Genomic DNA, 27491 nt, shown 5'->3' with positions numbered 1-27491 from the left:
GATATTACTGGTATTCTAAGGAGAGGTATTGTTCATAAAGTTTCGCTTTACGTTGATGACCTGTTGCTTTTTATTTCTGATGTCGAGACTTCATTATCTCCTGTGCTTTCTCTACTTTCTTGTTTTAGCCAGTTTTCAGGATAGAAACTGAATTTTCATAAGAATGAACTTTTTCCTCTGAATAATCTGTTATCAATTAGTACTAACCTGCCTTTTAAAATTGTATGAAATCAATTTACCTACTTGGGTGTAGCAATTACCAAGAATTATAAGTACCTATTTAATGAAAATTTTCTTAACTTACTGAATTTTGTAAAAAGGACACGATCGAACTGGTCACCTTTTTCATTATCCTTGATTGGCCGAATTAACTCTATTAAAATGAATATTTTACCTAAATATATTTCAGGCATTACCTGTTTTTATTCCTAAATCTTTTTTTGATTCTCTCGACTATTATATCTTCTTACATATGGAAAAACAAACATTCTCGACTAAATAAAGTTCATCTTCAAAAATCTACGAAGAATGGAGGTTTAGCTTTACCAGATTTTAGGTTTTATTATTGGGCAGTCAATATACGAAATCTTATGTTTTGGACACATTATATTAACCGTGAGGAGTGTCCAATATGGGTTTCTTTAGAAGCTAACTCTGTTAATATATTTTCTATTATTTCTCTTCTTGGATCCTCACTCCCTTTATCCTTTAGTAAACTAATTGAAAATTTGGTAGTTAAACATACTTTGAGGATCTGGGTACAATTTAAGAAATATTTTGGTCTATTGAGATTTTCTTTGTCTAGTCCCACTTGTTCTAACTATTTTTTTAAACCTTCGATGACCGGTTCAGTTTTTAAAGAATGGGTTAGATTGAGTATTAAATGCTTCCAGGATTTGTTTGTTGGAGGAAGTCTTCTTTCATTTGAGCAAATGTCAGCTAAATATAGTTTACCCAAAATTCACTTTTATTGTTATTTACAAATTAAAGACATTCTGCGTTCTCAACTATATACATTCCCTATAAGTTCCAATAAGGACTTATTAGATGTAATTTTTAATTTGAAACCTTTTTATAATGGTTGAATATCCAATATTTATGGTATGTTGCTAGGAATGAGAAATATTCCTAAAGACAAAATTAAAAATCTTTGGGAACAAGATTTACAGTCTTCAATCTCTGAGAAAACTTGGAATTAAATTTTTAGATTGGTTAACACTTCATCGTTATGTGCCCGTCATTCCCTCTTCCAACTTAAAGTGGTTCATAGGGCTCACATATCTAAAGATCAGCTATCTCGTTTTTATACGGATATATCTCCTTTCTGTGATAGCTGTAATAATGGAGAAGCTTCAGTAATTCACATGTTTTGGACATGTCCGAGCCTTGAAAAATACTGGAAGGAAGTATTCCGAACTTTCTCGGTACTTTTCAAGGTAAATTTTAAGCCTAACCCTTTGACCGCATTATTTAGTATTGTTGGAGGAAAAGACTTTATTTTGGAGACACCTGATTTGCATATTTTGGCTTTTATCTCTCTTATAGCTAGGAGGATGCTCTTATTTAAATGGAAGGATGCTGTTCTGCCTAATCACGCTCAATGGTTACATGATGTTATGTCATGCTTAAATTTAGAGAAGATCTGTTGTTCAGTTTTTGAATCTAGCCAAGACTTTTATACATTGTGGGGACCATTTTTGAGTTATTTTCAAAACCTCTGACTTGTTGTAAAAGTACAGATTCTGGCTAATAATATATTTTATTATATGATAAGGTTTTTTCCCTTTTTTCTTGGTTTTCCTAACAGCTCTGACTTTGGTAGTGGGTTTAGATTTTTTTTCCTGTATAACAAATTTATTATATTTCAATATTACCATTTTATTTTTATGAATACAAGGTTTTGTGATTGTAATTGTGTTTTTAATACAATGTATTTGGTACTATTTTATTTTTTTTCTTTTGACTTATACTATATATCTTGTACTCTGTATTCTTCTATGCAGAAACTAATAAAAATATTGAAAGAGAGAGAATAATGTATCAACTTTTTTTACTGGGGCACTAAGCTAAACAAATATGTTTACCCTTAACAGACAAACGCTTACCATTTGTTTGTTAGTAACGTAATAATATCAAATTATAACAAGCCTTTTATTTACTTTTGGTCTAAGACCCATTTATAACTCGTCTCTTGGGGGGGGTGTCTTCTCTGCCTCTCTGGGTAACATCTGTCAATAAACTTGTTTGTTTCAATACAGATTTCCATATAAAAGTCATGAAAAGTTGACCTCTGAGCACAGGGAGTTAAGAAGATGTGCGCCTCCAACTTGCTAAGAGTTCCAGGCAGCAGATCACCTCCGTATAATGAAGACTGCTCTGTGCAGCTGTCCTAGATATATACGCATCTTTGTGCTATTACTTGTCTTCCTTACCCATATCTCACTTGTTCCAACACAGCCAATCTTCATATTCTCCTTAGATTCCAAATAGATAGCTTGACCTTTATGATACCATCTCTTTTCATAATATAACTTTCCATCTTCTATTCGTGCGTCATATCTTTGTGCTGGTGACTCAGCAGGAGTTCTGGGAAGATGCTCAGGAGAAGATGGAGATGCTGGTCTCTTTGGAGATTTAAGCTTATTGAGAGTTCGTAGATCTTCCATTATCTGTTAACAAGTAATTTAAGTGCGCAGGTGCGGGTTTTTGTCTTTTGTCTTTTGTCTGTAATTGGAACAGGGCCATTAGGTAACACACATCAAAGTTGCTGGGGAACGCAGCAGGCCAGGCCGCATCTGTAGGAAGAGGTGCAGTCGACGTTTCAGGCCGAGACCCTTCGTCAGGACTAACTGAAGGAAGAGTGAGTAAGGGATTTGAAAGCTGGAGGGGGAGGGGGAGATCCAAAATGATAGGAGAAGACAGGAGGGGGAGGGATAGAGCCAAGAGATGGACAGGTGATAGGCAAAAGGGGATACGAGAGGATCATGGGACAGGAGGTCCGGGAAGAAAGACAAAGGGGAGAAGGGGGCGGGGGGACCCAGAGGATGGGCAAGAGGTATATTCAGAGGGACAGAGGGAGAAAAAGGAGAGTGAGAGAAAGAATGTGTGCATAAAAATAAATAACAGATGGGGTACGAGGGGGAGGTGGGGCCTTAGCGGAAGTTAGAGAAGTCGATGTTCATGCCATCAGGTTGGAGGCTACCCAGACGGAATATAAGGTGTTGTTCCTCCAACCTGAGTGTGGCTTCATCTTTACAGTAGAGGAGGCCGTGGATAGACATGTCAGAATGGGAATGGGATGTGGAATTAAAATGTGTGGCCACTGGGAGATCCTGCTTTCTCTGGCGGACAGAGCGTAGATGTTCAGCAAAGCGGTCTCCCAGTCTGCGTCGGGTCTCGCCAATATATAAAAGGCTACATCGGGAGCACCGAACGCAGTATATCACCCCAGTCGACTCAGGTGAAGTGTTGCCTCACCTGGAAGGACTGTTTGGGGCCCTGAATGGTGGTAAGGGAGGAAGTGTAAGGGCATGTGTAGCACTTGTTCCGCTTTCATGGATAAGTGCCAGGAGGGAGATCAGTGGGGAGGGATGGGGGGGACGAATGGACAAGGGAGTTGCGTAGGGAGCGATCCCTGCAGAATGCAGAGAGAGGGGGGGAGGGAAAGATGTGCTTAGTGGTGGGATCCCGTTGGAGGTGGCGGAAGTTACGGAGAATAATATGTTGGACCCGGAGGCTGGTGGGGTGGTAGGTGAGGACCAGGGGAACCCTATTCCTAGTAGGGTGGCGGGAGGATGGAGTGAGAGCAGATGTACGTGAAATGGGGGAGATGCGTTTAAGAGCAGAGTTGATAGTGGGGGAAGGGAAGCCCCTTTCTTTAAAAAAGGAAGACATCTCCCTCGTCCTAGAATGAAAAGCCTCATCCTGAGAGCAGATGCGGCGGAGACGGAGGAATTGCAAGAAGGGGATGGCGTTTTTGCAAGAGACAGGGTGAGAAGAGGAATAGTCCAGATAGCTGTGAGAGTCAGTAGGCTTATAGTAGACATCTGTGGATAAGCTGTCTCCAGAGACAGAGACAGAGACAGAAAGATCTAGAAAGGGGAGGCAGGTGTCGGAAATGGACCAGGTAAACTTGAGGGCAGGGTGAAAGTTGGAGGCAAAGTTAATAAAGTCAACGAGTTCTGCATGCGTGCAGGAAGCAGCACCAATGCAGTCATCGATGTAGCGAAGGAAAAGTGGGGGACAGATACCAGAATAGGCACGGAACATAGATTGTTTCACAAACCCAACAAAAAGGCAGGCATAGCTAGGACCCATACGGGTGCCCATAGCTACACCTTTAGTTTGGAGGAAGTGGGAGGAGCCAAAGGAGAAATTATTAAGAGTAAGGACTAATTCCGCTAGGCGGAGCAGAGTGGTGGTAGAGGGGAACTGATTAGGTCTTGAATCCAAAAAGAAGCGTAGAGCTTTGAGACCTTCCTTTGAGAGCTTTGGACCATTAGGTCTCCACCTTAGTCTCCTAGTCATTATTTGCTTTACCTCGATAGAATCTGCCATGAGTTCCATTGTTAGCCTCTCATTCTCAATCATCTTTTTCTTTTCTTCTAACTCAATCTTTTTATCTTCAAATTCCTTCACTGCTGCTTTCTTCTCTTTAATACAATTCCTTTCCACTTGTTCTGTCTCCAGTTGCAGAAAAAGCTCTGCATTTTGTATTCTTTCCTTGTATTGTTGATCTAGTTTCTTCATCCTTTTCTGATACTCCTGCAAGGTGCCTTCCTGTAACTGCTGTAGCTGTCTTTTGAGAGATGTCAATTTCTCCTGGTACATCCATTGTTTTACTTCCAGGTAGTCTTCATCATCCTGCTTATTGGCAATATCTGTCTCCCTTGCATCCTTTGTATTTTCATCCGAGTTGCGGCCACGGATACTGTGTTCGTCCTCATCATCAATGCTGTCTAGTTTCTCCTCGTCGTTGTAATAGTCAACAATGGGTGAGAGGAGAGCTGCGGACATCTTCCCTGCTGAGCTGCCCTCCTTTGTTGACACATCTAGTGCCTTGATGGTGTGCCAATCCAACTGGATTTTCCTGAGCCATTCACGTCCCAGCAATGGTGATCCTCCATTTTTCAGTACATCAAGGTTCAGCTGCTGTGTATTGTCTCCGTAGGTCACTGTCACTTTAACTTTACCTTTGGGATGCACTTTCTGTCTGTGTGTAAGTCTTTAGCAGTAGTTTAGTTCGTTTCAGAGGTATGTGAGGAAACAGTCATTTGTCGTCGTGTACAGAGATCACTGTTAAAGCTGAGCCTGTGTCCAACTCCATTTCCGATTTCACGCCTGCCACTTGTGGAGTGATCTTTATTAGTCTTCGATCATCTGTCTCTTTCACGCTGTGAAGTTGCAGACAAGACAATTCACTTTAGTCTGAGTCATTTTCATCAGAACTGCTTTCTTCCATTTTGTGTACATTGTTGTGTTTTCCTTACTGGGGTTTCTTATTTCTCTGTATTTTGTCCTTTTCCTGCTGTTGACTAGCTTTGCATACTCTGCCAGTGTGGCCTTGTTTGCCACAGTTTCTGCATTCTTTGTCTTTAAACCAACAGTCATCAGGGTCATGTGACCTGTTCCCACAAGGGTAACATTTCTTTCCTTCACTCCTGTTCAGCGACATTTTATTAGTGGCATATTTCAGAGATTTTTGTTGTATCTCGGAAGTACCCCGTGCTACTGTTTCTGTTGATATTGCAATGTTTAGCGCTTTCTCTAATGTAAGGTCTTTTTTCACCCAGGAGCTTCTTCTGTGTGGTTTCACAGTGCATGTCACACACTAACCTGTCCTTCAATGCGTCCAGTAGACCAGCTCCAAATTGACAATGTTCTGATAATTTGCGCAATTCAGCACAATATTCAGAAATGCTTTCATTTTTGCTCTGATTCCGATTGTGAAATTTAAATCTTTCAGCAATGATCAGTGGTGTGGGGTTTAAATGCTGTTGGAGAGCGTCTACTATTTGCTTGAATGTTTTGTCAGCTGGCTTTTCAGGGGTTAACAAGCTCCATAGCAGCCCGTGTGTTTTTGCTCCCATAATACTGAGTAAGTCACTGGCTTTCTTTTCATCCTTAACACCATTAGCTTCACAATATAACTCCACTCTTTCAATGTAAGTTGCCCAGTCTTCAATGCCGCTATCAAATACTGTAATGGTTCCAATCATCACCATCTTTGTTATGTTTATTAAGCCCCGTTCTCCCCTTATTTTTCTTTTTGACTCACATGTCCTTTCTGCTAGCACCACAAGCGCACTCTGCCTAGATGTGTGTGACGCTCCTTTTTATCTCCCTTCTGGGGCAGGCAGACCCTCAGCCCCTGAGAGTCAGCGCCAGCTGTGATCTCGGACGTGCTGCGGCTCCGACTGTGTCTCTTGGTCTCCCGACGTTCCCAACCCCGGCTGTGCTCCCGCTTCCTTTCCGACTCGTGGCCTTGCTCTGCCACCTTCTCCCACTCCTTGGCTTGTTCCTTGTGCTCTTCCTCCGAGTGTCGTCAACTGAAACACGGTGTTCCAATAAGATATAAGTTTGTTAACCTCGTGCCAATTTGTTGTGTATGTGGCCTGGTTACACAACGCTGGAGACAGGAGCTAAAGTTCATGGTTCTTTACTGGCAGAAACCGAACTCGGCACACACGTACAGATCAATACGCGCCTAATAGTGCATTCAATGACGTGTTACTAAAACATAAAGTAGTCCCTTATACTGTAGGCTATACAGTACAGTAACCTATTCCAGCTTCATACATCTTCAATTCTTCTAAGGTCATCTGAAAGTTGTTTTGATCAAGGCATGTGCACATAAACAGATCTTTCTTGAGAAGAGCAGGCTCTGTCAGTAGCTTGACTTGGTGTGTTTTTTTAAAGGGCAGGGCACCCACACCTCCAACCTCATCTCATTGACTCCAAAGAGCTTTTGTAGAAGGAATACCCCAGAAAGTAACATACTTTTTTGGACTTAGACTGTGATTGTTCAAATGATGTACTCACTATTGACAAGAAGAAGTACAGTTGTTTGTGTGTTATTACTTTAGGCAGATTATGCTTGTCTATTATTGTGATTTAGATGAGGATCAGACCATTTTTTCTGAGTAATTAATGCAGAAAACTAGGTATTTGCAAAGAGTTCACCAATTTTCCTGCAGCTGTAGCTAGGGTACCTAAGACCTTTGCACAGTACTATATTTGTCAATGTGGCAAGGAGAGCGAGTTTGTAAATCTGGCGGGAGCAAAGGATGTTTGGAATGGTGAGGGTGGAGCACTGCGGGAGGGGTGTGGGACAGGTGGCAGAGAAGTGCCAGGGGCAGGGGGTAGCATGGGTGCAGGCACACCCAGCCCTGAGACACCAGGCAAGGTCATTTGATTCCAAACAATTGGTTTATTGATTATTGGAGAATGTCTCTCTGGTGCTTCCTGCTCCCTCCCCTCTCCCTGCCCACTCTCAGTCCACAATAGAGACCTATATCAGAATCAGGTTTATCATCACTCACGTGTTATGAAATTTGTTTTTTTTTTGTAGCAGTGCATTGCAATATGTAAAATTTTGCAGTACAATGTAAAAGTCTTATGCACCTTAGCTATGTATATGTGTTTAAGATTTTTACACTTCTGTATGAGGATTATTTGGCTCTGGGCTTGTACTCGCTGGTGTGTAGAAGATAATTGAGTGGGAACCTCATTAAAACCTATCGAATATTGAAAGAATTAGTGTCGATGTGGAGAGAATGTTTCCTATAGTGGGTGAGTCTTAGGCTGCAGGGCACAGCCTCAGGCAGACATCCATTTAGAACAGAGTTGAGGAGTAACACTCACAACACGCTGGAGGAACTCGGCAGGTCAGGCAGCATCTGTGGAAACGATCAGTCAATGTTTCGGGCCGGAGCCCTTCATCAGGACTGAAGAGGGAAGGGGCAGAGGCCCTATAACGAAGGTGGGGGGAGGGTGGGAAGGAGAAGGCTGGTAGGTTCCAGGTGAAAAACCAGTAAAGGGAAAGATAAAGGGGTGGGGGAGGGGAAGCAGGGAGAGGATAGGCAGGAAAGGTGAAGAAGGAATAGGGGAAAACACAATGGGTGGTAGAAGGAGGTGGAACCATGAGGGAAGTGATAGGCAGCTGGGGGAGGGGGCAGAATGAAATAGGGATAGGGGAAGGGAGGGGGAGGGAATTACCGGAAGTTGGAGAATTCTATGTTCATACCAAGGGGCTGGAGACTACCTAGACGGTATATGAGGTGTTGCTCCTCCAACCTGAGTTTAGCCTCATCATGGCAGTAGAGGAGGCCATGTATGGACATATCCGAATGGGAAGCAGAGTTGAAGTGGGTGGCAACCGGGAGATCCTGTCTGTTGTGGCGGACGGAGTGGAGGTGCTCGATGAAGCCGTCCCCCAATCTGCGTCAGGTTTCACCGATGTACAGGAGGCCGCACCAGGAGCACTGGATGCAATAGATAACCCCAACAGACTCACAAGTGAAGTGTTGCCTCACCTGGAAGGACTGTTTGGGGCCCTGAATGGTGGCAAGAGAGGAGGTGTAGGGACAGGTGTAGCACTTACGCTTACAGAGATAAGTGCCGGATGGGAGATCCGTGGGGAGGGACATGTGGATCAGGGAGTCACGGAGGGACCGATCCCTGCGGAAGGTGGAGAGGGGTGGAGAGGGAAAGATGTGCTTAGTGGTGGGGTCCTGTTGAAGGTGGCGGAAGTTGCTGAGGATAATGTGCTGGATCTGGAGGCTGCTGGGGTGGTAGGTGAGGACAAGGGAAACTCCGTCCCTATTGTGGTGGGAGGATGGGGTGAGGGCCGAAGTGCGGGAAATGGAGGAGATGCGGGTGAGGGCATCATTGATGACAGCAGAAGGGAAACCACGATCCTTAAAGAAAGAGGACATTTGAGATGTCCTGGAACGGAAAGCCTCATCCTGGGAGCAGATGCGGCGGAGACAGAGGAACTGGGAATAGGGAATGGCATTTTTGCATGTGGTGGGGTGGGAAGAGGTATAGTGGAGGTAGTTATGAGAGTCATTGGGCTCATAGAAGATGTTAGTAGACGGTCTGTCTCCAGAGATGGAGACCGAGAGATCGAAAAGGGGAGAGAAGTGTCCGAGTTAGACCAGGTGAATTTGAGGGCTGGGTGGAAGTTTGAAGTAAAGTCGAGGAAATTTACGAGCTCAGCATGGGTGCGGGAAGTAGCACCAATGTAGTCGTCAATGTACCGGAGGAAAAATTAGGGAGCAGTACCAGAATAGGTTTGGAGCACAGACTGTTCCACATAACCAACGAAGAGACAGGCATAGCTGGGGCCCATGCGAGTGCTCATAGCTACACCCTTGGTCTGAAGAAAGTGGGAAGAGCCAAAAGAGAAGTTATTTATTAAGTGTGAGTACCAGTTCCGCCAACCGGAGGAGGGTAGTGGTGGTGGGGAACTGGTGAGGTCTATTGTCCAAAAAGTAGCGGAGGGCTTTGAGGCCTTCTTGATGGGGAATGGAGGTGTATAAGGATTGGACATCCATAGTGAAAATGAAGCAGTCGGGACCGGAGAACTGGAAGTTATTGAAGAGCTGAAGGGCATGGGATGTATCCCGGATGTAGGTGGGGAGAGACTGAACTATGGGTGACAAAATGGAGTCCAGGTAGGCAGATACATGTTTGGTGGGACAGTGACAGGCAGAAACTATGGGTCTACCGGGACAGTCCGGCTTGTGGATCTTGGGGAGGAGGTAAAACAAAGCGGTACAGGGTGTGGGAATTATTAGTTTAGTGGCTGAGGATGGAAGGTCTCCGGAGTTGATAAGGGTAGTGATGGTGCGGGAGACAACGGTTTGATGTTTTTTGGTGAGGTCCTGTTCCAGGGGTAAGTAAGAGGTGGTGTCAGACAGCTGCCGTTTGGCCTCAGTGAGGTAGAGGTCTGTCCGTTAGACTACTACGGCACCACCTTGGTCAGCGGGTTTGATGGTGAGTTTGGGATTAGTGTGGAGAGAGTGGAGGGCAGTGCATTCAGAGGGAGTGAGGTTGGAACAGGAGAGAGGAGTGGTGAAGTTGAGACGGTTGATGTCTCAGCGACAGTTGGAGATGAAGAGATCGAGTGCAGGTAGAAGGCCTGGGCGGGGTGTCCAGGAGGAGGAGGAGGGTTGAAGACGGGAGAAGGGGTTATCAGTAGGGGGAGGGGAATCCTTGCCAAAGAAGTAGGCTCGAAGACGTAGGCGACGGAAGAAGAGTTCAGCGTCATGGCGGGCACGGAACTCACTGAGGTGTGGACGGAAGGGGACAAAAGTGAGGCAGAACGTATGGTGAAGACACGGCTCAGAGGAGGGTAAAGAGTGGGAGGTCTCAGGAGGGAGGGGTGGTTGGGATATTCAGGGAGAGCAGAGTTAGGGGAGGATGAGGGATCAGAGGAATGGAGGGGTGATGAAGGGTAGAGGGAAGGTTGGGAGTCGCGGGGTGGAAAGAGGGTAGTGGGGGAATGAGACAAGCGGTCGGACCCAGCAGCAGTAAGAGCGGTTCTGGTCTGGAGAGGGTCAGGACCTCGGTCCGAGCTGGATCTGGAGCTGGGGCTGGCGGAGCCTGGAGCCTGTAGCCTGTAGCCTGCAGGGCGCCGGAACTGAGGTCTATGAACTGTTGTTTGTGAAAGAGAGAGAGAGACAGTCTAACTGATTGGACTGTCACTTTAAGGCACTGGAAGTAACTTTGGATTTCTACTGAGTTGGGTTTGGAGACAGCACCGAGCAGCTCGTAATTTGCTATGGTGACCGAAGAGGATGTTATTTAATGGACACTCGATGTTATGATTTTGGGCAGGTTGTTGATATTTCTTCAAGGATTTTTGCCTGCTTGCATTTCTCACAGAGACGAAGGAGGGATTATTTGAATGACAGTTGATGCTCAGTACGGGAAGATAAATTAGGAAGTCAGATGATACAGACCTCAGACACATGATCTGGACACTGAATGAGCAATGTTGTGCCCGCAGAGAAAGTGGGTTTTGGAGGATCGATCAGGCGAATCAATCCAATCGCTCTTGCAGTGGAAGGAGGAAAAGGGGTTGACTGGTGGGGAGTTGTCTATGTGTCCACCCTCGCCTGGGTGATAGCTCCACCACAGAAAACCGGTCCCCTTTGTTAAAGCCACAGTCAGTGACTTTGAAAGGATTTCGAAGAACGACGAGAAGATTGACAGCATCAGCTCACCTGAAGACTCAAATCTCTCCCTCTCTCTCTCTCTCCATCACTACTCAACTAAATACCACAAACTGAACTGAACTGAACTTTACTCATCATCGTAAGACTGTATCTTTTTACCCCTAGACTTAAAGAAGCCTGGTTTTTCATACATATATATTCCACACTTACTTTTATGTAATCATTGCTAACCTGTTTGATTTATCTACATTTATATTACTGTATTGCGTAGTTACTAATAAATATTATTAGTTTATAGCAATACGAGACTCCAAAGTGTTTTCCATCTCTGCTGGTTCTTTATTCCCGTCATGGGGTCTGTGACAATTGAGTAGATTTAAAGTGGTGGTTGGTAGGTTCTTGATTAGTCAAGGTGTCAAAGGTTATGGGGAGTAGTTAGGAGTTCTATCCCGCTCTTTGTGATTGTTAATAAATGACTTGGATGAGGAAGTGGAAGGGTGGGTTAGTAAGTCTGCAGCTGACACTAAGGTTGTTGATGTTTTCAATAGTGTAGAAAGTTGTTGTAGATTACAACAGAACATGTGCAGCTGTTATTTAGCTAATTTACTTCTGAAGTAGGTTTATAAATAACTACCCAGAAAAGCAAGCACGGTTTTAAATATGTAAGTTGGGGTCTATTCACTGTTGAAGAGCCCCTATTCTAATTTGCATTTTGATTAGTTATTTGCATAAAATTTGCATATTAGTCCGAAAATGTTGAGCAGCCTTTCATTTGGTTCTTGGTAAGAAGGAAAAGCTTTCACAATTTCTTCTTGCAAAAATTAATTCAGAAGCTTTTTAATTTTCTTGTTATAACAAATTGTCAGTCACTAAGTTAGCCAGTAAATTTCCCATCAACCTGCTCTGCAGACTATCGGTTCCTTTGGGCTTATCATCAATATTGCATGCAATTTACATCAGAATTGAACCTCTGTAGTTTCTTGAGCCATTGCCACATCCATTGGAAAATATTACAAAAGCAGACAGTGCCTAAGTTTGAATTATTATAGTTGAGAAACATAATTCGTCACTGAAAATCACATAAAATATAACAATAGTGCTGTTGTGGTTTATTGCAGGCAACATAAAGATGAAATATCTGGAGATATATTTGACATGTTGCTGACCTTCACTGATTTCCTGGCTTTCAAAGAAATGTTCCTTGACTACAGAATGGTATGTGATGCTGCTCTGTGTGAAATTAAAGCGCAATGTCACATTTGTTCACCACATTCAGTCTGGGAAGGTAACATATTCAAATACCAGCCTTTCCTGAGTTAGCTGGTCCTACACAAGCACTGTGAGGGTACAACCATTAATTTTTATGTCTGCTGGTCAGAAGGGATAGAGGAGTGAAGATTCAAAGGCGATTTGTGTTCTTGCATTGAGAAAATAAACCCAATTTTCAAGCTTGTTGAGCTTGTGTTAATGTATTTAGTTTTCTGAGGACAACTATATATTTATGGGTGTTGTCAAACTGAATGATTAATATATCTTAGATAATTGTATACGATTTTGGTGGAGTATAAGATAATTCTGTTGAATAAAATCTGTCATGTGACAAGTTTAGGCTGATGAATCCCTTAACTAGCCTCTTCTATTTTCTACCCCCCTTTGGATCTTTTAGCCAAGAGGACTTAATTGTAGAAGCTTTTATGACCTCCAGGTTATTAAAGACTCCCAACATATGAACAGCATTATGAAAAATGATAATCCAAAATCTAGAGATACTGGAAATCTGAAATAAAACAAAATGCTGGAAACTCTCAGCAGGTCAGGCATCTGTGGAAAGAGAAAGAGTTAATATTTCACGTTGTTAGTTTCTTTGACAGAACTGAGAAAAGGCAAAAATGTTGGTTTTATGTTGCAAAGACGTTGGGAAGATCGCTGAGAGGGTGAGGCCGTGGTTTCCATGCTGATCCAGTGGATTAATGAGGGTGGTTAGAAACACAACATGAAGGTATACAGAAGCTGTAAGGAATGCCAAGACACAAGGACACACTAACGGAGAGAGGAAAACCTAACACAATATTACAGATAGATGACCTGTGACAGAACTTGCTAATTCAGAAACAAACAGGGAATGTGTGATACCCAAAAGCTAATGAATTTACTGTTGAATGTGGAAGGTTGCAGTGTGACCAAACAAAAGATGAGATGACGCAGACAGACAAGTCAGTGGACTAGAATAGACAATAGGCAGCTCGGAGAGAGCATTGTGCAAATGCTCCACAATGTGTTCACCGATGTGGAGAGAACATGGTGTGATCACTGAATGTAATTCACATGAAAGTAATAGGGCAAATTTCTTCTGTGCCTTAAAGGCCTGTTTGAGTCCCTGGATGCTGGGAAGAGATGAGATAAAAAGATTTCTATTGTATTTCCTGCAATTACAAAGTAAAATGCTGTAAGAATGGGAGTATTTGGTGGAGACGGAAGACCAGACCAGGTAGTTCTGAAAGGAATAACCCCTTCACCATGTTGAAAAGTGATGAGAGAGGGAATATAGGCCTAGTGGTTGAACCTGCTTGAAGGTTGCGAATATAAAGACAAACTGGACAAACAAAGGAATTGGAACCTGTGAAAGTGGTACAAAGATCAGCGGTGTCAGGTGGAAGATGATTTTTTGAATGTGGAAGCAATGGAGTGGGGGAGAAAGAGCAAGCAAACTTTTATCTTGCTCTATCAGAGAGCAGAGCTGCAGAAAATAGTTGAGTTATTATTGAGATCTCTAACTTGTGGTAGAGTAGAAGACATGCCAGAAGTAGAGAGTGAAAAGTCTCATCATCAGAGCAAAAATGACAGACTGAGGAATAGTGAGAACAGAATAGGTGTATTTACAAGAGTGAAGATGGATGGAATGTATCAAGAAAGTTGTCAGAATCTATGAGCTTATTATAAGACCTTAAGACATAGGAGCAGGACTAGGCCATTCAGCCCATCCAGTCTGTTCCACCATTGCATCATGGCTGATTGAATAACACTCTCAACCCCATTCTCTTGCCTTCTCTCTGTAACTTTTGACGCCCAGACTAATCAAGAACCTATCATTCTCTGCTTTAAAGATGCCAATGACTTGGCCTCCTCAGCTATCTGTGGCAATGAATTCCACAGATTCACTCACCTCCGGCTAAAGAAATCCCTCATCTCTGTTGTAAGTGGACATCCCTCTATTCTGAGGCTGTGCCCTCTGGTCCTCAACCTCCCCATTATAGGAAATATACTCTATATCCACTCTATCTAGACCTTTCAATATACGATACGTTTCAATGAGTCGTCCCCCCCCGCCCCCATTTCTTCTAAACTACAGTGTGTACAGGCCCAGAGCTAACAAGCGTTTCTTGTATGTTAACTCTTCCATTCCCAGAAGCATTCTCGTGAACTTCCTCTGGACCCTCTCCAATGCCAGCATATCTTTTCTTGGATAATGGGCCCAAAACTGCCCACGATACTCCGTGTGGTCTTACCAATGTCTTATAAAGCCTCAGCATTAGGTCCTTGCTTTTATATTGTCCTTTGGAAATGAATGCTAATATTGCATTTGCCTTGCTTACCACTGACTCAACCTGCAAATTAACTTTTAGGGAATCCTCCATGAGGACTCCAAGTCCCTTTGCACCTCCCACTTCCTCTCCCATTCTCCCACTCTGTAATGGATGTTTAAAGCTAAACCTATCTGCTGAGATGGAGGAATCCAGAAAGGTAACGGAAAAATCAGATGGGCAATATGAAAATGAGAGCAGGGTGGAAATTCACAGGAAAAGTAGCAAACTTATTATGTTTGTAAGAATGCAGAAAGAAGCCCTCATCAATGTGCTGGAAAAATCTTTGAGGGATGAAGCGCGACTAGTACTGTAACAAAGCCATTCCACGTATCCCACAAAAGGTCAGGCCTTTCTTTATCCTGTGGTCCATGCAATACCAGAATTACACATAATGCGGTTTAAGTTGTTGCTCAATGTAAGAACAAGATCAGCCAAGCATGTGAGTGTGTAGGTGGGGAGGAACTGGTGGTGCTGCTGTGCAAGGAAGAAGCAGAGGGCTCTCACGTCATTTTGATGTGAGATAGAGATGTACAAGGATGTTTAGAATACAAGTGTTTAGAATAAAGTATTTTCTCTGCAGTTTATCTGTTTGGGGTGCAGGAACTGTCTCTTGCACCAGGTTGGTGCATCAACCCTTGATACCTAGGTATCATGTGTGTATAGAAATGGAGCCAAGCAAATGGTGTCATTGGGTTCCGGTTCGATTACAGGCTGAGGAAGTACAAAGCTAATCATTAAATCTGTTGCTGTCATAGGAGTTAAATCATGTCAGATGCTGTTTAGTTGGTGACTAACTCAAATATTTTCTTCCTCATGTTAAATTTTGCCTTTTCAGGAAAAGGAAGGGCACGGCCTTGACTTTAGTGGTGATCTCATAGTGACGCCCTTATCAAAATCCTCATCGTTGTCTCCAGCTTCAAATAATATTCTACCTTTGCAATAGTTTAACTGAATATTTGTAAAGTTCTGCATTTTTTCCTGTACAGTGATGTATTCCATCCATGATGATGAAACAGGCATTTTGATATGTTTCAGTATTCTCTAGGGAAGTTTGTACAGGCACATTCTAAAGCTCAGAAGTCTTCAACACTTTGGGAATCCAACCTATCCAAGAACTCAAGACAACAATTTTGCAACCCTTAAATCCAGTCCAATGTAGGTTACAGTCTACATTTTATCCTTTTCAAATTGGAATAGTGATAGCTCCCTTTCAGATTTTGCTTAGAATATAGAACACTACAAGACAGTACAGGCCCTTTGGCCCACAATGTTGTGCCAACCTTTTAATCAATTCTAAGATCAATCTAACCCTTCCCTCTTACATAACCGTTCATTTTTGTATCATCCTTATTCCCTATTGAAGAGTTTCTTAAATGACCCTAATGTATCTTACCACCTCTGGCAAAGTGTTCCGTACACCCACAACTCTCTGTGTAAAGAACTTGCTTCTGACATTCTCCTCCCCCTCTGTCCCATACCTTCCTCCAGTCACCTTAAATGATGCCCCCTTGTTTTTGCAGACTGTTTCTATTCGTTCTAGGAGTCATGAAAAGTTGCAATTTTCCAGAGTTTTTGGGAGCCATATAAATATTGTAACTGGAGGCAGATATTATTGTTGTTCAGGAAACAAAGGAATTAATTATGCTTTAAGTCAAACCAAGTCCACTTTTAAGTCCTGATGCAGGACCTTGACTCAAAAGTGAGCAAGTCTGCCACCCTCCAGCAAATTGTTTGTTTCATGTGCCAACATTTGCAGTCCTTTGTGTCTGAATTTTTGGAAAATTAACTCTGAACTCCATTGAATTATATCCTATTGACCTGAATAACCACATCCAGAAACAATGTTTCCCTTGTTTTCTGCACCCACCCACTTCATATTTCATTCTGACCTAAGGCCGGTCAGCTCACAGTCCATTCCAACTCCTGGAGCCGACAATCCCATTAGTTCCATGCCCCTTCTTCATTTCCTTTCATCATGCAAATTATTTCTTATCACACATGCCCAATCCATTCCTTTTGTCACTTACTCTACACATTCATCTACCTGCCCGTCTTTAACGTGTGGGAGAAAACCAGAGCAACCAATGGAAACCTGTACAGCCACAAAGAAAAACGTGCAAAGTGCAGGCACAGACTGCATCTAAGATTAGCACTGAATCCGAGTCTCTGAAGCTGCACCAGTTGCTGTGACACTCTGGCCCCTTTCATCTTGCAGAGTAATCCACTGTGTGTAAAATGAAATCATCCTCCCTGAGCTGACTGGAATCTTTAAATCCAGGCAACACTAAATCAGGTTTTAACATCTCCAACTGCCTAAATTCAAATTATACTTTAACTTGTCATAGCACTGTAATATTGTCTGAACTGAAACCAAGACTTCCACAGAGAAGTTGGCCATTGTCTTAATAACAATATGCACACAACTAACAATCTCAAACATCCAAAGTTTTTGGCATCTTGATTAGAGAATACCATATCATTTTGACTTGCTTGAAACATTTTTGTGAGATATCAGTATAGGCAGTTAGGTGTTCTTTTACCACTTAATTTCTATTCATATGACTGCTTAATTGTCCAGTACTATTGATTGTTTATTCCAGTTAATGGATTTAACTCAGCCTTTTAGTGTTACTCAGTTCAACATGTAAGAAAGAAGATTTTGTTAAGAAGAGTGCAGAGTATTATGGCTTTCTTAGTAAAGAAAAGTGAATGTGTCATTTTAGCTTTTGTTTCACTGTGGCTTGTGAATGTTTATATTTTCATATTTGTACATACTTTTATTCCAATGTATTTTGAATAAAGGATTGCTGAAATGCATGTTTGTAAGACGAGTACTTCTGATTTCTAAATACACAGGTAATGTAAAATCATCAGTTAGTAATTCACAGTACCAACATCATAAAATTGCAGCATACATGTCTGCCTATAATTAACAGCTTATAATTCCACTTACTCTTAATTTTCCCTTGACTCCAATAAAAATGAGGCTGTTCAAAAATCAGCAAAAATGATGTAGAGAAGCAGAGAGCTCAGAGTCTATGAGGTCATTGCTGATCAAAGACTATCACAGTCCCTCTACCGCAGTCTAACACTTGCCAGTGCAGTAGGACTGCTGAATGACAAGAGAGCTCTGGCCAAGTGATATTCATTCTCCCTCCTCTCCCTCTCCCTCTCCCTCTCCCTCTCCCCCTCCTCCTCCCCCTCCCCCTTCCCCCTCCCCCCTCCCTCTCCACCCTCACCCTCAGCCCCCTCCCCCTCCCCCTCCCTCTCCCTCTCCCCCTCCTCCTGACAATGCAAGAAATGTTTTCATCTGTACATAATTACTCCACTAATTACTTACAAACTATTAGGAAACTGAAGCTGCAGCTGGGTGACCTTAAGCTCATCCAGGAGACTGAGGAGGTGAAAGGGGTGACCACCTCACAGGAGGGAGGTACAGTAGCTGGATGACTGTCAGGAGAGGGGAAGGGAATAGGCAGACAGTGCAATGCTGTGACCATTCCCCTTTTTAATAAATATACCTACTTTGGATACTGTTGGGAGGGGAGAAGGCAGAAGAATGGGGTTGAGAAGGATAAATCAGCTATGACAGAATGGCAGAGCAGGCTGCATGGGCTAAATTCTATGTGTTTTATGGTATTATGGTCAATTACTTCTCTGCTTGCAAAACCTCACTGGTAAAGTGTTCAAATCGTACAGCATAGAAACAGATCATTTGGCTTCCTGACATATGATGTATCTAATGCATCTCCATGATAAATTCATGCTGTATGCCAAAATAAAACAATGGAATCCTGATTTGGGTAATTTGCACAGATTACCCTGAGACGTGAATCTCCTATTTTGATAATAAATTTGCTTCGAACTTTGTGATGTTGGTAGGCATTAGAGTAGGTGGCAACTTGACCTGTTCATAGGTCAGAGTATAACGATGCTAGGAACTTAGTCCCTTAGCCCAATAATTGTGCTGTGTAACACACAATGGAGCAAAAATTTTTAAAAACTATTAGGATCAAAGAATCATTCTATTTAAAGATGTGTCCTATTGGTGTGATAGCTTAGATTGCAATTAGTGACTATTATGGTGATACCAGGGCAAAAATTGAGAGGTAAATACTATAGTACAATAATTCCAAGTAGTATAAAATAGATTTGTGTTGGATACTATCATATTTAAAATAATTTTCTTTGGTCCCTTCCTGAGTTATCTATTTCACTGTAAGATCAGTGCATTCCCTTCAAGGCTGGCATTTTGGTACTTGGGGAAACCACTAACCTGACCTCACTATTTGCTCACATTTTGCTCTATTTTATTTACATATTATTGTAACAATTTTTTAATGTATTGCACTGTACTGCTGCAGTAAAATGACAGAAAATGTTATTGACTACCCCATCAGGAGGCACTTACTGACAAGCTACTCAGCAATTCTTTGTCGGAATTTTCTTATTGGTTTTGAGTTCATCACAGTCTTCGTTTAAATATGGACTAAAGAGTTGAATTCCAGAGGAAAAGTGAGGATGACTGACCTTGGCATCAAGGCAGTATTTTGACCCATCAAGGAATCCTGGTCAAACTAAAGTTAAAGTAGGAGACAGCCAATGACAAAGTCTAACCACCGACCACTGATAATTAATACTGTTCCCATTATAGCAGGGTGGAAGCTGGATATCCAGTGATGAATTATCCATGTTTTACCTCACCATTTATATTAGTGGCTCATTGAATCAGTCTGCATGTCTGGATCAATGTAGCGCAAGCGATGATCAACAGGAGGCAACGAACTTGATTGGTGCGCCATAAATATTCATTCCCTCATCTGCTCATGCACCATTGCTGCAGTCTATGCCATCTACATAAATGCATCATAATTACTTAATGCCAGGTTGACAGCACCTCCCTTACCTGCAAGGGGCACCAGGGCACAAGAGAATACCAGTACCAGTAGCCCCTGCCATGCCCATCTCCCAAATCAGACAGACTCCTGACTTGGAATTAGAATTGCCATGCCTTCATCGTTGCTGGTCTAAATCCTAAAACAGGTAAAGATTTATTTTCCAGGGCAAGTGCAACTCCAATAGCACTCAGTGTTTGACACCATCAATCAGCTAAGCTTCACATACGTTATCAAAAGCTCCACCACATACACTTTGTGACCAATAATAGGATAGAGTTTGGCTGTGGCTCTGCCTTGTTTAAATTACTGACTTACATAAATAGGGAGCTCCCAATGAAATGGCAGCCTTTAACATCCCATGGTGCCTTCAACCGAAGATAAGCGAGGCAAAACTCCCAAAATCAACTCAATATGAACAAGCACAACTATATGTTGGTTTCTAATTTCATTTATTGGAAGATTGGTACAGATCACTGATTTTTATTCAGTACATTAATGGATGAAACTTTATATAAATACAGTATAGTTCATTTATTTAATACAAGGGGTGATTGATATGTTCGTGGCTTAAGGTAGAAGAAATCCACTTTAGAAAACCTAGCACATTTATTTTTCAACATAGTCCCCTCCTACATTTACACACTTAGTCCAGCGGTCGTGGAGCATACAAATATACACAATAAAAACCCTAATCTCTACCAAATAACCACACAATCTCCTTTGCTATTTTCAGTTTGATTTAAGATAAAAATGGTTCTTTAGATTTTAAATAAGCAAAATTAAACTATGGTGGGGGGGGGAATGATCCATTTTGAAAGCTTGTCGTTGTAATTCCTGAGTCATTTATTTTTTCTTAACCAACCACTAATTGTTATGAAAGGCACAAGTGTGCAGTTTAATGCTTGAATACCACTTCTTTCCCTCCTACTGTTGCTCATGCCTACAACTCTGGCACTGTTGAGTCTTGAGCATTCTCCAACCACATGGCTTAATCTCTCACCATTCCTCTACCTCTCGCTTCTTCATCATCCTCTTCCCCTTTATTAATACTAGAAGACATATCTTCAACCACCAAGATCCACTGTTCTGGAATTCCATTCCTCATTCCATCTGCTACTTAAGTTCGCTCTCCTCGTTTCAAGGCACTACTTTGGCTGAGCTTTCAGTCGACATCACTATATTCTATGTTAGGTGTTTTATTTTGTTTTCCCATTATTCCTCTGGGAAGTCACTTGGTTAAGATTGTTGAAGTTCCCTGGGTGATATGCCATTTGTAGCCTTGGGGCATGTACAGAGTTTCAGGTGTCTCAGTAAATTCAACTTCTGAATCTGGCCTGTGCACTCCATAGCAAAGACAAGACTCATCCCTCACATCCTCACATCCTCACCTCCTTTCTGCAAATCCATTAACTTTAAAAAACAATAATTATGACCGTTCCCTTGGGAAAGCAGATTTCAATATAATCTCACTTTGTACTGATGCTGAAGTGCAAGTTACATTTATAGGTAGAAACTTGCAGTGCCAGGTGCAGGCACTGTATTCAATCAAAAGGGTAACATACTAGGGTCCACCTAAAATGCCTCCTCAGCCAAATCAGCACAGGTTAACAATTAAGTCTGGAAGTTCTTGCTTGTACTGTTGAGCGCCTGCAATCTTTATCTGTTTAATAATGCTGATCATTTCTTAACTAATCGTACTTGTAATCCGTGCTCAGGACTGTTTTGCTGGTAGGATGCTTCAGCTGTAATTGGCTGACATGTAACATGCAAAACTGAAAATTGTGTGGAAAATACATCAGGTTTTGAGAAAAACTGCAATAATCCCAAAAGTGAAATCAAAGCAATTTAAAAGTTAAAAAATACAATAAATTTGCTTATCCTTGGTAACAGCAGAGAATTTACAACCTTTAACCAGGATGCATGTGGAGCTAGAGCTGAGAGTGTTTCTAGAGCTAAAACAACACACTTGGCTTGGGCTTTTGAAAGCGGGTAACAAATGATTCAACAAGTGAGATTATGCTGAATTATTACCAGTTGTCTGACTTGTTGCTGCGTTGTCCTGACTTCTGTACAGGCATAGGCAGGAATGGAAAGTACTCAGTCCATATGAAATCATCACCACTCCTGCAAAGAACTGTGGGAAAAGCACATCAGGTCAACATTAATATGTTTGAATTCTCTCTTGAAATACAGACTTGTACTGGGAAAAGAAAGAAGTAAATTGAGAAGGATGGACGTTTAACAGCACTCCTTCACGTAGTAACTGAAGAAAAGGGTTAATCCCACCATTGACTAATATTCATTCACTGCTGGACCTCAAACCTACCAGGGAACACAAGATGGGAAAGATACCATAAGACATAGGTGCAGAATTACAGTAGGCCATTTGGCCCATCCAGTCTGCCCCACCATTCCATCATGACTGATTTATTATTCCTCTCATTCTCCTGCCTTCTCCCCATAACCTTTGATGCCCTGTTTTAAATATACTCAATAACTTGGCCTCTGCAGATTCATTAAAGAAATTCCTCCTTATTTCTGTTCTGAATGGACATCCCTCTATTCTGAAGTTGTGCCCTCCGGACCGAGACTTTCCCTCTAAAGGGGACATCCTCCTCACATCTACTCTGTCCAGACCTTTCAGTATTCGAAGGGTTTCAATGAGATACCTACACCCGCCGATTCTTCTAAACTCCAGTGAGTGCATGCTGAGAGCCATCAAGTGCTTCCCGTATGTTAAACCTATCATTCCTAAAATCATTCTCGTGAACCTCCTCTGGGCCCTTTCCAATGCCAGCACATCTTTTCTTACAAAAAGGACTCAAAACTGCTCACATACCCCAAGTGCAGTCTGACCAGTGCTTTATAAAGCCTCAGCATTACATCATTACTCTTAAGTTCTAGTTCTCGAAATGAATGGTAACATTGCATTTGCCTTCCTTACCACCAACTGAACCTGCAAGTTCACCTTTGGGAATCCTGCACAATGATTCACAAGTCCCTTTGCACCTCTGCTTTTTAAATTTTCTCCCCGTTTGGAAAGTAGTCTACGCCTTTATTCTGTCTACCAAAGTGCATAAATGTACACTTTCCAACACTATATTCCATCTGCCACTTCTTTGCCCATTCTCCCAATCTGTCTAAGTTCTTCTGCAGTCTCCCTGCTTCCTCAATGCCATTTGCTGCTCCATCTATCTTTGTGTCGTCCGCAAACTTGGCCACAAAGCCATCCATTTCATCATCCAAATCATTGACATATAATGTGAAAAGAAGTGGTCCCAACAGCAACACCTGCAGAATACCACTAACTATGGCAAACAACCAGAAAAGGCCCCCTTTATTCCGACCCTTTGCCTCCTGCCAGTCAGCCCACCTTTTATCTATGCTAGTATCTTTCCTGTAATACCATGGGCTCTTATCTTGTTAAGCAGCCTCGTGTGCACCTTGTCAAAGGCCTTCTGAAAAGCCTGATAAACAAGATCTTCTGACTCTCCTTTGTCTATCCTGCCTGTTATTTTTTCAAAGAATTCTTGTCAGGCAAGACTCCCCCTTAAGGAAACTCTGCTGATTGGCCTATTCTATCATGTGCTCCAAAGCCTCATCCTTAATAGTGGACTCCCAACTTTTTCCGAACCACTGAAGTCAGGCTAAATGGCCTACAATTTCCTTTTTTGGCCTCCTTGTCTTCTTAAAGAGTGGAGTGATATTTGCAGTTTTCCACTTCTCTGGATCCATTCCAGAATCTAGTGATTCTTGAAGAATCATTCGTAGTGCCTCCACAATATTTTCAGCTTCCCCTTTCAGAATCCTGGGGTGCAGTCCATCTGGTCTAGGTGGCTTATCTATCTTCTGACCTTTCAGATTCCCAAACACCTTCTCCGTAAAATAATAATAATAATCTCCTTAATAGCAACAACACTCACATTCTCGAATTTCTGGCATACTGCCAGTATCTTCCATAGTGAAGACTGACACAAAATACTGATAAAGTCCATCGGCCATTTCTTTTTCCCCCCCATTTCTACTTCTCCATCATTATCCAGTGGTCCAATATCCACTCTCACCTTTCTTTAACTCTTTATATTTTTGAAAAACTTTTGGTATTGACTGGTTTACCTTTTCTCTCGTTATGGCTTTTTTAGTTGCCTTCTGTTGGTTTTTAAAAGCTTCCCAATTCTCTAACTTCCCACAAATTTTTGCTCCATTATATGCCCTCTCTGTGGCTTTTATATTGGCTTTGACTTCTCTTGTCAGTCACAGTTGTGTCACTCAGCTTTCTTCTTTGGGATGTATCTATTCTGGGCCTTCCAAATTACTCCAATATACTCCAGCCATTGCTGCTCTGCCATCATCCATGCTAGTGTCGCTTTCCAATCAGCCGCACACCACTGTTGTGACACATGATTATTTTAGTTACTGTTGCCTTCCTGTCATATCAAGCCAGTCTGGCCATTCTCCTCTGATCTCGCTCATTAACAAGGCTTTTTCATCCACAGAACTGGCACTCACTGGATTTTTTTTTTTGTTTCTCACACCATTCTCTGTAAAATCTAGAGCAGGAGTTCCCAAACTGGGGTCCACAGACCCCTCGGATAACGGTAGAGGTCCATGGCATTATAAAGGTTGGGAACCCCTACTCCAGAGACTGTTGTCCGTGAATATCCCAGGAGATCAGCGGTTTCTAAAATACTCAAACCACCCCATCTGGCACCAGCAATCATTCTCACAGTCAAAGTCACTTGGATCACTTTTCTTCCCCACTCTGATGTTTTGTCTGAACAACAACTGAACCCTTGACCGTGCCAGCATACTTTTAAGCGTTGAGTTGCTGCCACTTGATTGACTGATTAGATATTTACGTTAACAAGTACGTGCACAGTCGTATCTAATAAAGTGGCCTCTGAGTGTACATTGATGAATAAACAAATCTGAATCTAATCGCAACTGGGTACACAAGTCTGAAAGCAGTAGGTCTCTATTGCTGCAGAGGACTGGCTCCAGCTCTGGACAAGATTACTGGGCCAGGTCTGTGTGGGGCACCGACACCACTCCTGCACAAATGCAGTGTTCAGGCAGTCTTCCCGATGCCACCTGTCTGCCACATCCTCCCATCACTCAGCGGCACACCTGCAGGGATATCTACATGCTCTGACTGTGGAGCCCTTCCTGCCCACACACAGACCGTGCTTCCGATCTGTCCTCTCCACACCCCTCACAACCAAGCATGCCTTCGCTCATGTTCCGGTTATGTAGCATCGTTCTGCAGCAGCAGGCAGTGCCAACCTCAACGGACCAGAGCTTGGTTGCCAGGCAACAAAGGCTCTTCACTTCAGTCATGGCTGATGACCACAGATCACCATGAAACCGATCTAGACGGGATAAGTGGCACACTTACATGCCAATAAGCAGTTCGCGCATCGGAAGAGGGCTGAGCTGGGGAGAGGTGAGACAGATGTGGGGGAGGGGTAGATTTGCATATTAGCATAGTGCCTTCTGTAGATGTTTTCAACTTCCTGCTGCCCACACCCCAACCAATGGTACCTCAGAGAGAAGAAGAAAGCCCTTAACTCCGAGTGAAGTCATCGGGACACCATAATGACATCATTTTTTTAAAGCAGGCTTTCTTATTTTTACGAGGCCAAGTTGCTAGCTTGACGCTCAACCCAGCACGGATGGAAAGCGTGCAAGTGATTCTGCTGGAATCGAACTCGGGAGCCTTCGCTCCGAAGTCTGGCGCTGATGCCACTACACCACCAGCTGGCAGTACCTCGGATAAGGCCACCAATTTTGTCTTGATGGGGTCGAACATGGAGCCATAGCTGTGCTTGTGGGGGGCTAATTAGCAATTGCCAAGGACACAACCGTAAGCGTCCAAGGCAATGTCCGGGCCCAAACATCTTCAACCATTGCATCAATGATCTGCCTTCCATCAAGCTATCAGAAATGGGCACTGAAGCTGTAAACTCATTAGTAGCAACATCCTCTGAAGATCTGGCACCATGAAGGAGGTTACCATTCTTTTATTAACTTTTGCTGTGTCCTGCACCAATTCTGTTCCGCCTTCAAATATAGAATTCCTTCAAATATAGAATTGCAGTTAAAACAGTAAGGAGATGATGTGGTTGTTTATTTATTGATTTAATATGTATCTATTTATTTAGAGAAACAGTATGTTACAACAGGCCTTCTGGCTCAAAAAGCCCGGAGTGCCCAATTACACCCATGTGGCCAATTAATCGACTAACCCGTAAGTCTTGGGAATGTGGGAAGGAACCAGAGCACCCAGAGGGAACACAGATGGTCACAGAGAGAATGTGCAAGTGCTTTAAAGACAGCAGCAGGAATTAATCCCAGGTCACAGGTGCTGTAATACTGATAGTTTGGCAGTGGTCTATGCATAGAAGTACAGTAATTTTTAAGTAATCCTTGTGCATCTGGCATCCCTCCATTCCTATTAGATGCTGAGCGGCTGAGAGTGTACTGTATTCAGCATGAAGCGAGGATACATTTGATACAATTACCAAGATTATCCCCAACATAACATCATGATATTTTGTTTATGGCAGATTTTATCATTTTAAAAAAAGCCAAACTTTTTATTGCACTTGTTTAAAACATAGCATTCACTGAAAAGCAGTAGTTTGGCCACTCACCGCACTAGCTGCTCTGTTATTGTATTTGTAGCTCCCACGAATGGATGTCGGGTCCACTGAGGATGCGTTAGTGATGAAGGCAGTTAAATACAGAACTGTGGCACCCAAATTAAAATAGAGCCGCTGGTGAGAGAGAAAATTGGTTAAACCAATAATACGATTAAAGTTGACCTACTTAATGTGATTATAGTTAAACTGCCCAAAATAACATAAAACGAACAGAAAAAACAATGGGTAAGGTCAAATACATGAGGGAAAGTTAATATAATTAAAGTACAAGGACAGGAAGGAAACACCATGAACTGTTTCTTAACACCTCTGTCTTCAGAACTAACTGATACCATTGTTTCAAGGACTCCAGCTCCCTTCCTCCACCATTGGTGCTGTCCTCATCCACACCTCCTCCATTCACAGACACCCGCCCTCACCCCGTCTTCACACTGCTCTAACGAGGATAGAATTCCTCTCGTCCTGACCTACCACACCATGAGCCTCCACATCCAGCACATCATTCCCCACAATTTCCACCACCTTCAACGAGATGCTATCACCAAACTCATCTTTACCTCCCCCCACTCTCCACTTGTCATATGGTTCACTCTCCCCGTGTGATTCCCTTGTCTATTCATCCCTCCCTACTGATCTCCCTCCTGGCGCGTATCCCTGCAAGCCAAAGGAGTGACACACCTGGCCACTCAGCTCCTCCCTCATCTCCATTCAGGGCCCCAATCAATCCTTCTAGGTGAGGCAACACTTCGCCTACTAATCTGTTGGGGTCATCTCCTGTATCTAGTGTTCCCAATCCAACCTCCTCCACATTGGTGAGACCCGACGTGGATCGGGGGGGACCACTTTGTCATTCCATCTGCAACAAGCAGAATATCCCGGTGGCCAACCATTTTAATTCTAATCCCCACTCCCACTCTGACACGGCAGTCCGTAGCCTCCTCTGCTGCCACAATGAGGCCACTCTCAAGTTGGAGAAGCAACACCTCAAATTCCATCTGGGTTCCCTCCAGCCTGAAAGCATGAACATCCATTTCTCTAACTCCTTTTAGAGATCCCCCTCCTCTTTTCTTCTTCTTCCATTCCCCACTCCAGCTCCCATTTTACCATTTCTATTCTCCTCACCTGCCTCGTGCCCTCCTCCTTCCCTTTCTCCCATGGTCTACC

General features: G+C 42.8%; 2 protein-coding genes across 2 annotated transcripts in view; one reads left to right on the top strand and one right to left on the bottom strand.

Moving 5' to 3' along the window:
• Window positions 1-17578, top strand: part of arl2bp (ADP-ribosylation factor-like 2 binding protein) — a 44755-nt gene extending 27177 nt beyond the window's left edge. The window contains exons 6-7 of the mRNA XM_063066730.1: window positions 12302-12398; window positions 15603-17578. Coding sequence (XP_062922800.1) covers window positions 12302-12398; window positions 15603-15710 — 205 coding nt within the window. The 3' untranslated portion in view covers window positions 15711-17578. The remainder of the gene's footprint in view (window positions 1-12301; window positions 12399-15602) is intronic.
• Window positions 17579-20102: 2524 nt separating this feature from the next.
• The window catches only part of LOC134356458 (plasmolipin-like), a 49505-nt gene continuing 42116 nt past the window's right edge, over window positions 20103-27491 (bottom strand). Inside the window, exons 3-4 of the mRNA XM_063067411.1 lie at window positions 26319-26441; window positions 20103-21799 (exon numbers count right to left, since the gene is read on the bottom strand). Of these exons, the coding sequence (XP_062923481.1) occupies window positions 21680-21799; window positions 26319-26441 (243 nt within the window). The 3' untranslated portion in view covers window positions 20103-21679. The remainder of the gene's footprint in view (window positions 21800-26318; window positions 26442-27491) is intronic.

Source organism: Mobula hypostoma, chromosome 14, assembly GCF_963921235.1.
Source record: "Mobula hypostoma chromosome 14, sMobHyp1.1, whole genome shotgun sequence".
NCBI classification, from domain to species: domain Eukaryota; kingdom Metazoa; phylum Chordata; class Chondrichthyes; order Myliobatiformes; family Myliobatidae; genus Mobula; species Mobula hypostoma.
Note: the sequence above shows the minus strand (reverse complement) of the source record. Positions and strands in the feature narration are given on the sequence as shown.